This window comes from Podarcis pityusensis (genome assembly GCF_964106645.2).
Source record: "Podarcis pityusensis genome assembly, chromosome: 9".
NCBI lineage: Eukaryota > Metazoa > Chordata > Lepidosauria > Squamata > Lacertidae > Podarcis > Podarcis pityusensis.
In genome coordinates this window covers 41077944-41092164 of record NC_138034.1, presented here as the reverse complement: position 1 = coordinate 41092164, position 14221 = coordinate 41077944, and the positions used below count along the sequence as shown (strand labels likewise).

Genomic DNA, 14221 nt, shown 5'->3' with positions numbered 1-14221 from the left:
CAGCCTAAATACTTGTGTTTGTCAGTTGCATGCAGTTACAGAAGGACTGAATATGGTTTTTCTTTCAGGCCATTTTGTTCCAATTAGCTCAGGTTCAATGTTTTTCCACTGGTAGAGACAAAGCGCAGACAAGGGTCATTTGCACTGTCACAGCTTTGTCTATTGCTTACTATATTGGCTTCATTCAAAAAAGGAAGATCCTTCAAGCTGTAAGACTGCCAAGGATGCAAATGTACCCAGCAGAGGTATGGCTCAGAGAATTCTTACTCAAACAAGAGAACTCTTATTCCTTGAAATCTAATACAAGAAAATCTCAATGAAGCAATATCTCAAAGTAATATAATCTGGACAGGATTTCCCCTCCTACTCCCATTTTATGCATTTGTCTATTTCAGGCATCCCCAAACTCGGCCCTCCAGATGTTTTGGGACTACAATTTCAATCATCCCTGACCACTGGTCCTGTTAGCTAGGGATGATGGGAGTTGTAGTCCCAAAACATCTGGAGGGCCGAGTTTGGGGGTGCCTGGTCTATTTTAATAGATTTGTATTCCACAACTTCAACAGCTCCCATTATATTAACAAATTGAATGAGCAAATAACATTCCTGCATCCTATTATTAGTCAGGATATAAAGATAAATATGGTGTGCAGGGTGGGGAAACCAAATGCGCTATTCTTAAATTACAGGTATTTGCCTTCTAAAATAAACAACAACAGAAACAACAGCATAAAGATTGAAGAGAGTGCATCTACTCCAACACTTGCCAAAAAGAGCAACCATCTGCATATTAATTACCATACACTCTTAGTGCCCAGAATTCACCCAGGGCAATTCCAGAGTTCAGAACTGTCACTAGTACAGTCCTACTTGAGACTGTAGCTCTATCTACCTGGTCATTCGCTCACACAATTACAGACCACATGGAGAGGTTAGTGGTCAGTGAAAAGCATGCCCAGGTTTAGATGCTAAGCCCAACCTTATCTTATCTCAGAAGCAAAAAATGGATTGAGGAGGAACAAAGGGGTTGCAAGCTCCTCTGTGGAAGCCCATATGTTTGCACAGACACAGTAAGCCATAGTTCGGCTTACCGAGTCATGTAAACAAGGCAAATCTTTAACACTTACACACTATATAAACACTAAAAATTATTATTCATTATAAAATTTTAAGTTACTGGATTAAAGCGTCTCTGCCTTACTCATCCCACATCTGCACCATTATAACATCTGCTACACAAGCCATTACTAAGAAGCTGCTGTCTAGGAGTGGGAGAGAAGCCCTCTCCAGCCCAGGAGATAACAATTTATGATAGAAGACAAATACAGGCAGCTGAATCTAGCATGAAGCAACTCTGAAGTGACAACCCAGACCAGTAAAAAATCTAAAGGTTTATTTAAAATAAGGCAAGCTTCTCAGTTACACAAACTTTTAGCTGAGAATATAAAACCAAGAAAAGTTAATGTCTACATTCTAATTACCTGTTAATACATACAAAAGAAGCAGGATTAGAAGACATTCTTGGAACCCCCAACTGGATTCCAAACTAACCTTTCAGAGGAGCATGACATACTTATGTTGAGTGGAATAGCTGAACTAACAGGGTCTTTTTGCCAAACTGTAAAAGTCTGGTGGCCAGCCAACTCAATCACCCCAAGAACCTAACTAACAGCACCTGGGCTTTGCTGATTAATCAAATCAGCACAAGGCTAATTGCACCTGGCCAAAGTAAATCCTTGACAGCTTCTGCTACTAGTCTACCTGGGATCTTGGGCTTCACCAAATGAAACTTCTCAAACTTCTCTGTTCTGCAATATTCCTGTTCCTGCATTAACCATGAGTCAGAATTATACACCTGTGCAGTGCTGAAATATGGAGTTATTTGTTACATTCTCTGGAGTAGGAAAAGAATGTGCATAAAGACAACATCTACTAGCCACCCATAAAGGATCATGAACGCTTGCATCTAGCATTGATATGTTCACACTCATGTCACACGCGTTCCTCCAGCTTTCAAAACCAGTGCCACAGATTATCACCTTCTACCAACTTCAGTATCACCTTATCACTTATATTCACAGGCCTCAAACTCATTAAGGGATTTCTGCTAAACACATATGATTTCGTTCCAGAGAATCCCAGCTGTTAGCCACTCAAACCTGGTACGTGGAACCCTGGAATACTGTGTCATAGGACATTAATGAATGCTAGATCCAAACAATTTAACTATGCCCCTGGTGCACTTTCACTAGATTCACATATGTATAATTGAGAATATAATCTGATTTAACAACATTTTGCATATATACCTATCATTTTAAATTTAAAAGGTAAAGGGACCCCTGACCATTAGGTCCAGTCGTGATTGACTCTGGGGTTGCGGCGCTTTATTGGCCGAGGGAGCTGGCGTACAGCTTCCGGGTCATGTGGCCAGCATGACTAAGCCACTTCTGGTGAACCAAAGCAGCACACGGAAATGCCGTTTATCTTCCAGCCGGAGCGGTACCTATTTATCTACTTGCACTTTGACGTGCAGGAGCAGGGACCGAGCAATGGGAGCTCACCCTGTCACGGGGATTCGAACCGCCGACCTTCTGATCGGCAAGTCCTAGGCTCTGTGGTTTAACCCACAGCGCCACCCGCGTCCCACATCATTTTAAATTACATATCTATTAATACCTCTGGGCTGACTTTCAGACTCATTAGTAAACAGCATACATTTTACTTAATTATCTTCTTCTGAAGGGTTATTCAGTTCTTTACATCTCAGCTACATGTTCAGAAAGCTGCCATGAAACTTGACAGCTAAAGCATTTATTTAAATGTATGAAGCAGGTATCATATTTTGTTCTGTCTCTGTACAACATCCGGCGGAATGCAATCTCCATCCAGATGCATTGTAAATTGTGACACAATAATAACACCTTTGCCTGTGGATGTAAACAGCCATAAAACGAGACATAAAGAAGGTCAATCTACTTGCACAAGGAACATAAGTGTATTACAACTTGTTAGTTTACTTTTGAGCTTTAGGAATATAATACTAGATGATGTGATAAAGCCAGCTGCCTGTACGCTCCAAAACTATCAAGATCTAGTATAAAAGTTAGCCTGAATAATGGGCATTTTTGAAACTTGGAATCTTATTCCAAATTTCTTATGAAACAACACAATCCTGTGCATTTTTATGTGGAAATGTCCCCTTCAAATTTGCTCTCTGGAAAGTGTTTTCACACAACTGCAGCCTAAATTATCAAAGGAACCGTCTGATTTGCAAGAGTAGTAATTATAGTCTATTATTTTCTTTATCATTTATCATTTAAATAGCCAGCAATTGTAGATATGTGTCTAGCAGAAGTATTTGGTTTTTAGAATGCTAATTTAAGGTTGCAATTTTATAAAATTTTATGGAAGTCTGGGAGCAAAATGAAGGCACAAAAGTAATCACATAGACTGCCTTCATGCTCCATTACTGTTCCAACCAACAGTGAGCTTTGAGTTACTACTAAAGTATATGCTCTAACATGTTCCATATTTTCCACACTGTTTTTAAATTCCTCCCTTCCCCCTTTTAATTCTTCTTTTCTAGTGTTAAAGGGCATGCATTTAGCAGGTTTCTGTTTGATTTATTCTTTAAGAACATATACCTTGAAAGCACTATATAAATATTTAGCAATCACACAGCCTAGGACTTCAGAGCATTCTCCCTGCATAGGCAGAACAAAGAATGCAGGGAAATTTATGGCGCAAAGAAACAGGCATTGGTTTATGGCACGCACAAAAACAGTTATACCAACCAATAAATGATTAGGGATAGATGTTTGGATTCTTGTGCAAGGGCTAATGTTATGAAAATTTTCCAGTCACTATGGCAATGATACAGGTTAGCTACACCTGGAAAATATTTAAAATTGAGGATGCCAGGGCTTCTGAGCACAAGCTTTGTATGCAAAAGGTATCTGGTTCAATTCTTGGCATTTTCATGTAGGGGTGGAATTAATGGGGACATGGTGCCATTCAGTATAGCAGACAATTGTGTGCTAGATGGACCAAATGGTTGCTCTTGGTGCAAGGCAGCTTCCAAGGTTCCAGATGTTGTTCAACTCAAACTCCCACCAATCCAAGCCAGCATGGCCAATGGTTGGGGGTGATGAGAGCTGTACCCCAAAAACATCGCGTGAAGTGCAAACAGGGGGATCCTGCCACATATTCCAGGTCCCTAACCTGCAGTATATGTTTTTGAATTGTGGTGCTGGAGGAGACTCTTGACAGTCCCATGGACTACAAGAAGATCAAACCTATCCATTCTTAAGGAAATCAGCCGTGAGTGCTCACTGGAAGGACAGATCCTGAAGCTGAGGCTCCAATACTTTGGCTACCTCATGAGAAGAGAAGACTCCATGGAAAAGATCCTGATGTTGGGAAAGATGGAGGGCACAAGGAGAAGGGGACGACAGAGGACGAGATGGTTGGATAGTGTTCTCGAAGCTACCAGCATGAGTTTGACCAAACTGTGGGAGGCAGTGGAAGACAGAAGTGCCTGGCGTGCTCTGGTTCATGGGGTCACGAAGAGTCGGACACGACTAAATGACTAAACAACAACAAACCTGCTGTATCAAGCCAAAGTTAATGGCAACTTCTAGGCAGCAATCCCATGCACACTTACTTAGGAGGAAGCACCACTATTCACAGAGGAACTTGCTTATAAATAAACATGCATTGTTTTAGGTTGATAAAAATACACAGAATACATGGAGTGCATTCTACGTTAATCATACTCAGAGTAGATCCGTTCAAATTAATGCACATGACTAACTCAAGACCATTAATATCAGTGGGTCTATTCTGAGTAAACCTTAGCTGGACCCCCTCCCTCTTTTCTGGCAAAATTGCACCTAAAACTGTTATCAAATTCCCAATAGAAAGTGTATAACTGCTTCCAATATTCCTGTGACGATTTTAGAGTATACTTCAGCAAGAAATTTGTTATCTTACCACTGTCTTCAACAGAGAAGTAGAACATGTCATTAGTTGCATTGTCACCTTCCTTCAAGACATAGCAGATCTTCATGTCATCAATATCAGCTAACAGGATAAGAAAAAAATCCACGTGAGTAACTGAATCACTACAGTGCTGACACCAAAGACTTCTCAGTAGTTTGAACTTCTAAAAGGAATATGCCTGCAAACTGCAAATGTTCTTTGCAGACTTTTTGTTTTATTTTGGATACATAATATCCCCCTAGTAAATACAACACAAAAAATATATGCAAGCAACCATTCGCAAATCAAACCAACAACAAATTTAAAAACAAAACTATAAGTGCTGAATACAGGTATTTTTGTTTTTGCTAAAGGCTGAAACATGAAGAGAAACTTAAAAGTTACTTTTAAAAAGTGATCTTAAAACTCAAGTCCATGACTTGAGCCACTGTCTTGAGCAATTCTGTTTTTCAAAGAGCTGTTTAGATTACAATTCCAGGATTCACTACCTTCCCTGAATGCAATCTACGTGGGATTTTACAATTGTGACCCACATCCACTTAAATTGCATCTTCAGACTGAACACCTGCCCAGGAACCAAAGGACTGTGTAAGGGACACCCAATGGCATTTCCTTTCCTCTGAACACCAGGCAACCACCACACAAGGAGCCTAGTGTACTCTGGATGTTTAGCACTACAACTCTCATTTGTCCCATCCACAACAGCCTTGCTGGCTGATGCCAATTGGAGTTGTAGTCCAAAGCATCCAGAGGGCACCAGGTTGGGGAAGGCTGATGTACAGAAACAGCCTCTTAAAGTTCCATCCTATATCGCAAGGTTGCTGCTCAAGAAACCTATGCTCTTTGGGCACAGAGCTACCTGGGTGGCTCTTCGGTTGCTGTTATTTTTGCGTGTCCATACCGGTGTACTGTAAACAGTGCCTACATAGCCAACAGGTTGTATATAGCTACTACACAACTTGTTGGCATCCAGACTTATGTTATCATAGTGCTACAGGGAAGGAAGAAGCCACAAATAATATTTAGCATTGTAATTGCTCAAAGCACTTCACAAAGTCAGTAATACAGACCCTATTATCCCCACCCCTTGCTGGTTGAGGACTGAAGCTAAGGGCAGATTCACGCTGTACATTTAAGGCAAATTCAGCACACATTTAGAGCACATGACTGTCCCCAAAGAATCCTGGGAAGTGGCGTTTACGGGTATACTGGGAATTTTAGGTTTGTGAGGGGGAAACTACGTAGTTGCCGCGATTCTTAAGAAAAGGTTGTGTGCTTTAAACATGCATTGAATGTACTTTAAATGTATGCTGTGGCTCTGCTCTTTAACAAAATACTTGTCATTTTACAAATACACCTATATATGCCACTAATCAAACACCATCTATCCCAGAATGGATTAAAATCTGCGTGCCTTTTACAATGCAAGTGGTTTGTTGACTAGAATCTGTAAATGATGCAAGATCTTAAAGCAAGCAATAAGCTTAAAAGCTACAGCTATTTACATGAAATTAACATTCCAAAGAAACAAATAAGTAATGAGGAAGTCAGTTAGCACTAACCTTGAGTAAAGGCTTTAACACTTCCATTTCCTAGGCCAGTATGAATGAGAAGTCCATGCTTTGGCCCATCTGTGATTTTGTATTTCAGCAATTTGTGTGAGCTGTCTCTGTCTTCTGCCTTCAGGGATTTGCTGGTGATCAAGAAGCCAAGGTGCCCAGTTGGAATATTTCTCAGAGTTGAGGCACCCTTATTCACTACTATCTGTGGCACCCCATTGTCCAGGGAATTGATGTGGATCTTCATCATCTGCGGGTGACGTGTTTCAACGATGGTGTCAGGAAAAACATAGAAGTCTGAGTGGGTCCCATCAGTAACAGTAAAAGAGAAGCTATCGTGAGTTGTTTCTGTGCCATCGTGTCTATAGTTGATCAAGTTCTCATTTAAGTCTTGTTTAGTGAAGCTGGTCACAGGGTAGCTATTGTTGTAAATAATCTGACCATGTACAGGGACTTGGGTAATTATGAAACGGAGTAGATGGTCAGGTGTGTCCCGATCATCTACATTAAGCTCAAATGGGGTGATCAGTTTGGTTTCTCCTTCCTGAATGTTCAGGTCATGGACAGTTAGAACTGGCTTCTTATTGTCCACATCGGTAATGGAGACTCTGAAAGTGCGGAAGACTGGATTATAGCCATCTGTCACTTCAAACTCAAAGCTATCCATCTTCACCTCATCCTCTGCAGTGTGGATGTAATAAATCTTGTTTCCAGCTAGCTGGAGCTGAGTGAAGGTAGTGACAGGAACACCAGGGCTGTCAGAGTTCTCCAAATGACCTCTGCTTGGGGCACGGGTGATACTGAATTGGAGATGCTCATCGGGGCTGTTAATGTCGCTTGTGCTGAGGAGGTCAGTGGTGAGTGTCACCTTCCCACCTTCTTTAAGAGTCACTCCTTTATTGATCACCTCAGGGAAGACCATATCAATACTACTGATGGTAATGTAGAAATATCTGTCTATCAAAGGATTTATGCCATCAGTGACATCAAACTTAACTAAGTCCCGGACTCCTTGTTGGCCAGTGTGAATATACTGAATACAACCTTGGTCTATGTCATCCTGTGTGAAATTCATGCCCAGTGTAATGTTGCCTAACACCTCTCCTTCTTTGCTCAAGCGCTGCAGAAGGCCATGCCTGGGTACTAAGCGAATAACATATGTAAGCGTCTTGTCCTCTGAATCTATATCAGTTGCCTTGAGGTCCCGATCAGTGATAACTTTGGACTCACCAATCTCCACTTCTAGCCCATCATTGATAGACATTCTAGGTGTCTCATCATCCACTAAGATGACCATAATTAACACTTCCTGCTCCACAGTGTGTAGGCCATCAGTAAGTTGGATTTTGAAAGTGTCCTCTTTAGTCTCCGAGTCATCATGCTCGTACACAATGCTGGATGCCTCCCGGATTTCTTCCAGAGTGAAATTGTGTACAGACACAGTACCAGTGGTTAGCTGGTTAACAATCTGCCCATGCTTAGGAGGAACAGTTATAAAGAAGCGCAACTCATCTGGAGGGATATCACCATCAGCACCATTCAGAATGGGAGTGTCAATCACCAAGCTCATCCCTTCCAGCACCACAAACTCACGTACAAACAGTTCAGGCTTCTCATCATTAGTTGGGATAATGACAATGGGAAAGAACTGGTGTGGTGAGAAGTTGATACCATCAGAGCAATGGAAAGTGAATCTGTCCTCCAGTGGTTCTACCCCTTTGTGAATGCTCTGCACATAGTTGATGTGCCCAAGACGAACATCCTTGATGGAAAAAGCACTAATGGGAGTCCCAGCCCTGGATTTTTCAGACCCAAGGGCTGGAGAGATATTCTCCAGGTACCCAGAAGTGGTTTGTATTAGGATGGTACACAGAATGTCATCTCCAGGGGTGTCTACATCTGCCACATCCAGCAGCTGCAAGCTTAAAACATTTTTTCCTCCCTCATAAACAGTGAATGGTTCTTCCCCCACCATAACCTCAGGAGCAATGCTGTCCACTGGCAAAATAGTCACATTAACACGCACTCCTTCCACTGTGCTGCCTCCCACCACCCACTCACTGGAGAGGTCCGAAATAGTAAGATTAAAAGCATCAGACCGCTTTTTCATACCAATCTCCCCACCAGTGTGAGCATAGACTACTGTCCCACTTATGAGGTCCTGCTGGGTGAATCTCTTAGAGGGCACCCCATCCACTAAAATATCGCCTAGTTTGGGGGGATCGTCCACAATAAATGTTAAGGCCAGTTCATCAGTGTCCTCATCTGTCCCCTGGATAAGAGAAGTAGTAATTTCAGTGGCACTATTTTCCAGCACATCAATAAAGGCCCCCAAAAGTCCATTACTACCAGGGAGAGTGATGCTAGGACGTTCATCATCCACGGGCTGAACAGCGATCTTAACAGTAATTGGCACTTGATGGACCCCATCACTCACTTCCAACTGGAAGGAATCACTTGTGTGCTCATCACCGCTATGCTGGTAGGATATGCGACCATTAGCAATGTCATCTAACAGAAATGATTCACCCTGTACCATCAACCCTTCCTCCAGGTAGCGCAGGTGGCCATGCTGAGGTGCCTCAGTTAAGGTGAAGACAATCCTGTCAGTGTCTGTATCCTTATCAGTGGCATCTAGCTGACTGCTGGTGACAAGAAAGCTGCCCCCCTCAGACACAGTGAAGCCAGCGTTGGTGATTTGAGGGGGCTGGTTGTCCACTGGCTGCAGGAATAGTGTGAAGGTGCCTGGCACAGAATTACCTGCTGTGTCTTCTACACTATAAGTGAACTGCACCACTCTTGGGGTGATCCCAAGTTCCTGGGCTGGTGGCTTATATGCCACCTTGTGGTGATTTATTTGTGCTTGAGTGAATTGTGTAATGGACATTAGAGGGTTGTCAGTCAACACAATCTCTCCAGCCAGTATGGGGTGGTTTTCATCAGTATCAGTTGGTGGTGTGAGCAAAATGTATCTCAGCTCCCTGTCATCTGCGTCCAAATCGGTGTATCGCAGGTAGCGCTTTCGGAAATGGGTCACCTGATATTCAAGAACAATCATCTGTAAGGTGGTTCCTGGATACAATTCTGGGGGCAGGTTGTCTACTGGTTGAACCTTGATGGTGAACACCTGCTCATCAGATTGATTTGGGGGGTCATTATCATCCTGGAGATAGAATGCAAACTGGTCCATCACTAGCTTGGTGTTATGAGGCCCTGTGTGTCTGTAGAACAACTTTCCATCCAAGATGTCCTGTTGCAGCCATTCAGTCACCTTCTTCTCATACACACCTTCACTCTCCACAAAGTGCCAGGAGGATGTCCCACTATGATCTCCCACCACATCCTCCTCCTTTTCATAAGAAACTGGAATCTCTGCCTGACGCAGCAGAAGCTCACCAAGATGTTGACGGGTGGATGTATCTGGAGATCCTTCAACCTCCTTAAGCACAAATCGAATGGTCGAGTCTTCAGAGTCTATGTCAGTAGCACTGAGGACAAAGGGAGAGATCTGGACCACCTGGTGCTCACTTAGGACCAAGCCAGTGTTAGCATTGAGGATGGGCGGCTGGTCATCATCTGGGGCAATAGTGATTGGATAAAGAAACTCCACCTGATGTCGTCCATCCCCCATACGGAATACAATGTTATCACTGTAGCTGTGCTCATTGCCATCATGCTGGTAGATCACCTGACCAGCCGCCAACTCTGCTGCAGTAAAAAACTGGCGGCCAGGTGGCACGCCCAAAACCCTGAGTTCACCATGTTTCAGCCCTCTTGTAACCCATACCTTCACCTCATCTAGGTTGTCCTCGTCACTGATTTCAAGATTGTCAGAAAGTGGCCTTGACTGGCCTTCAAAAAGCATCATCTGAGGCCCTGCAACTCGGTTAAAGACAGCCACTGGGGCCAACGTGTTCATAGGCTTCACCACCACCATGAAGGCAAACGGCTCTGAAGAGGCACCCTCAGGGTCCAACACCTCCATCTCCAGCTGGAAGAGCCGCTCGTGGTCAGAGTCCACTGTGGGGGGCTGGTAGGCGATCTTCAGCTCCCTCACTTCTTGCTGGGTGAAGGAAGTGAGGGGCCGGCTGGGGTCATCGGTGCTGATCAAGTAACCCCGTAAGCGGGGGTCGTCGCTCGCTCCCCTGTCGAGCCCACCTGCACTGGGCCAGGGCGAGGTGAGGTTGAAGAGCAGGAGGTCAGATGGGCTCTCCAAGTCCTCAGCAGCCAACATGTCGGGGGTGATGGCCGTGAGCACAAACTGGTCCACCTCCATCATGAGCAAAGCCACAAAGCTGGGCTTGGGCGGGGTGTTCTCGGCGCCTTCCCGGATGCGAACCACCACCTGGAAATACTCCACTTCTCCGGGGCTCTCCACGGAGTCCTCGCCGCCGTCCTGCTGCAACAGCTCCACCCGCATGGGGATGTAGTCGCGGTTGGGCGACGGCGTGGTGGCCGTGTGCTCGTAGCGGATCCCGTCGTCGAGGAAGCGGCCGCACTCGTTGCTGTAGCCCGCCGGCAGGGGGCGGCCGCGCGAGTCCACGAGGCGCCCGTAGGCGGGCAGGTGGCTGCCGCTGCCCGCGGGGAAAGGCAGCGTGGTGAGGCGGCAGCGGCCGGCAGGCTCCCCGGGCTCGGCGAAGGCCAGCACTTTGGCGTCGAGCGGCGGGCTGAGGCCGCGCAGCTTCTCCACGCTGAGCGGCAGGTTGCGGCTGAGCAGGCGCAGCTGCTGCGAGAGCACCTCGGCCTCCAGCGTGAAGGGCGCGACGAGGGTGCGGCTGGGCGAGTCGTAGCGCAGCTGCAGGCTGAGGCGGTCGCGGCCGGGGCTGCGCGAGCCGTAGTGCGTGTACCTCACCTCGCCGGGGCCGAAGGCGCACGGGAAGCGCTTGGGGGAGAGCGCGCCGGGGCGGTGAGGCGCCGGCGGAGGCCCGCTTTCCAGCACCGTCAGCACGCACTTGTCGCCGGGCTGCACGCGGAGGACCAAGTCCCGGGCCGGGTCCAGCCACACGGAGCGCCCGAAAGGCACGCGCAGACCCCGGTTGGCCACCAGGATGGCGGAGGCGCCGTCGAGCGCGCGCGGGTCTTCCTCGGCCGCCAGCAGGAGAAGCGACGGCTCGACCGGCTCGGGCTGCCGCTGCGCGTGTCCGGGCGCCGCCAGGCTGTAGAGCAACAGCAGGAGCAGCAGCGCCCCGAGCTGCCTCGTCGCTCCGGCCATTGCGCCTCCTCGGCGGCGGCGGCGGCGGCTGCTGCTGGGGCCCCTCGCGCCGGAGTTTCGGCGGGCTTTGGGACCCGGCGCCGGGGCGGGACGGCGGGCTTGTGGCGTGTGAGGCAGGCAAGGTGCACGACCCCCGGCTCCTTCGCGCTGCTGGGAGCGGGGCGCTCTGGGCTCGGCCTCTGCCCGCCGCAGGTACTAAAGGGAAGGCGAAGAGGGGGTGGGAGCTGGCAGCTCCTCGCGCCGCCCAGGAACACCCTCGCCCCCCTCCGCGGCCCACCCAGGAACCAAGGGCTCGCTCGCTTCCCTGCAGCCGAAAGCGGCGAGAGAGTAAGCCAGCCCCCGAAAAGAGGGAGAGGGACTCTTCCCCCCCTCCGGCTCCGGTTGCTGCCAGGCTCGCTCCCTGCGCGGGAGGGACGCGCTCGGGGCTCCGCTGGCGACTTTCAACGAGGAGAAGAGCTTTCCTCGCCGGGCACGGAACTCGGTGTGCAGAAATCAGTGGCTCCGGGGCATAACTTTCTCCCTCCCTCCCCCGCGCTGTTGCGTTGGTTCTACGGGTAGGATAGGAAGAGAGTTGTTTTTCGCTGGGTTCCTGCCACTGGGTGTACCCAGATTCTTCATAAAAGTAAAGTACAACAAGAGAGCCCTTTTAAGCCAAAGGGGGAAAGCGCCTCCTGAGAAAGCCACAAAGGAATTAAGGCTGCAACCCTTACTTTGGGGGAAGTCTGGTTGGACTTAGCATGGCTTACCTAGGAGAGGACATGCATAGGATTTTGCTGCAAGTGGAACCTCATAGCTCTCTGCTCAGATAAATGAACCAGTTTCCTTCTCCAAAGAGAAAACTTGGGACTTTTGGTAGCTTCACATTTGCACAGCTGTAACCATTTTAAATCAAATACATGTATATAACATGTGCTGTTCTCTTGAGTGCCAGCTTGATGCTCTTTGGGACTGCAGTTCTTTGCACACTGATAGAGAAGCAAGTGTTCACTGAACTCGGGGGCTTATCTACAGGTAAACATGCACAGAATCAGAGCGCATGACACTTTCTCACCTATCATAGAAGACGATAGCTATAACTCATTTTAGTTGCTCCCAAATTGCTGGAAACCTGAACGACACTCAAGTCAAAAGCAGGGCTGCATTTAACATAAAAATAGCCTCGAGACTTTGTATTTAGTAGAAATTCACACAGGCATGCAACCCTGAGATTTTGCTCTCCCTTTGTACCCTTGGCTTTGTGGTTTTGTTGTACTCATCTGCAACAGCTTGCTGCTTTTCAGCTCGCCACTCTTCCTCCACTGTCTTTAGCTCTAAATGGAGTGGCTGCTGCTTACGCCCCCAAACACTGAACAAGTACACATGCCAGGTGTGGGGGTGGAGCTTCATTAATCATTCCCTCTGCATGATGAGAGCTTTCCATCATATAAAAAATGGGGAACTCACATGCAACTTTTAGTGACATCCACAGACCTGAAGTCTGTGCTCATGAACACTGGGTGGGGAAAATAACATTTGGGGCAGAAACACCAAGAATAAACATATTGGGACCTAAACCATTATTGCCATTTCAAATTCATAAAACGCAAACATTCTAAAAACCTATGCCTGGAATCCAAACTTATGACTTGGATGAATCTGAATAATTCCCATTGAACACAGGAACTCTCTTCTGACTAAAGATGCATAGGACCAGCCTGCCATTCTGTGGAGGCTTGAGAGTGAGTCCAATTGAACACCATCAAGCCTGACTTCCTAATAGACTTATGCAGGATTCAGACTGTAAATGTATTTGTGTGTGTGGTGCTTGTTCCATTGATCATTTGCATTTCTCTAGGCAATTGGCTTAGGCAATTTAAAACGTGCATCTGTTTTATGTCTCATTTTCAGATTATCATGCACAGCACCAGTTATGATGTCTAATACATTTTGTCATATGCCGCATTTAAAAAACTTTCTCTCTCAAATGAACTTTCAAAGCATAGCACATTTCATGCTAAGAGCTCTCTCCAAAGCACTGTTGCTTCTGGCTCTTATACAGTGGTACCTCGGGTTACATATGATTCAGGTTACATATGCTTCAGGTTCCACACTCCACTAACCCAGAAATAGTGCTTGAGGTTAAGAACTTTGCTTCAGGATAAGAACAGAAATCGGGCTCCAGCGGCGCGGCAGTAGCAGGAGGCCCCATTAGCTAAAGTGGTGCTTCAGGTTAAGAACAGTTTCAGGTTAAGAACGGACCTCCGGAACGAATTAAGTACTTAACCTGAGGTACCACTGTATCTACATAGTTGCACGTGACTTCGTTAATTTGAAATATATCAAAGCAGATTTTGAATGCTTTTAGTCTAAATATTACACTAAATTGGCTTAAATAATTAGTCCTCATGGGCTGCCAGTGACATTAAGTTTAATTATGTTTGCTCACTTTTTCTAATTTATTCTATGT

General features: G+C 46.3%; 1 protein-coding gene across 2 annotated transcripts in view; it reads right to left on the bottom strand.

Annotated features, from left to right (window-relative positions):
* The window catches only part of FREM3 (FRAS1 related extracellular matrix 3), an 89597-nt gene extending 75793 nt beyond the window's left edge, over positions 1–13804 (bottom strand). For both annotated transcript variants that reach the window (XM_081021856.1, XM_081021857.1), the window contains exons 1-2: positions 6567–13804; positions 4996–5085 (exon numbers count right to left, since the gene is read on the bottom strand). In XM_081021856.1, coding sequence (XP_080877982.1) covers positions 4996–5085; positions 6567–11775 — 5299 coding nt within the window. In that variant the 5' untranslated portion in view covers positions 11776–13804. The remainder of the gene's footprint in view (positions 1–4995; positions 5086–6566) is intronic.
* Between the last annotated feature and the right edge of the window lie 417 nt (positions 13805–14221).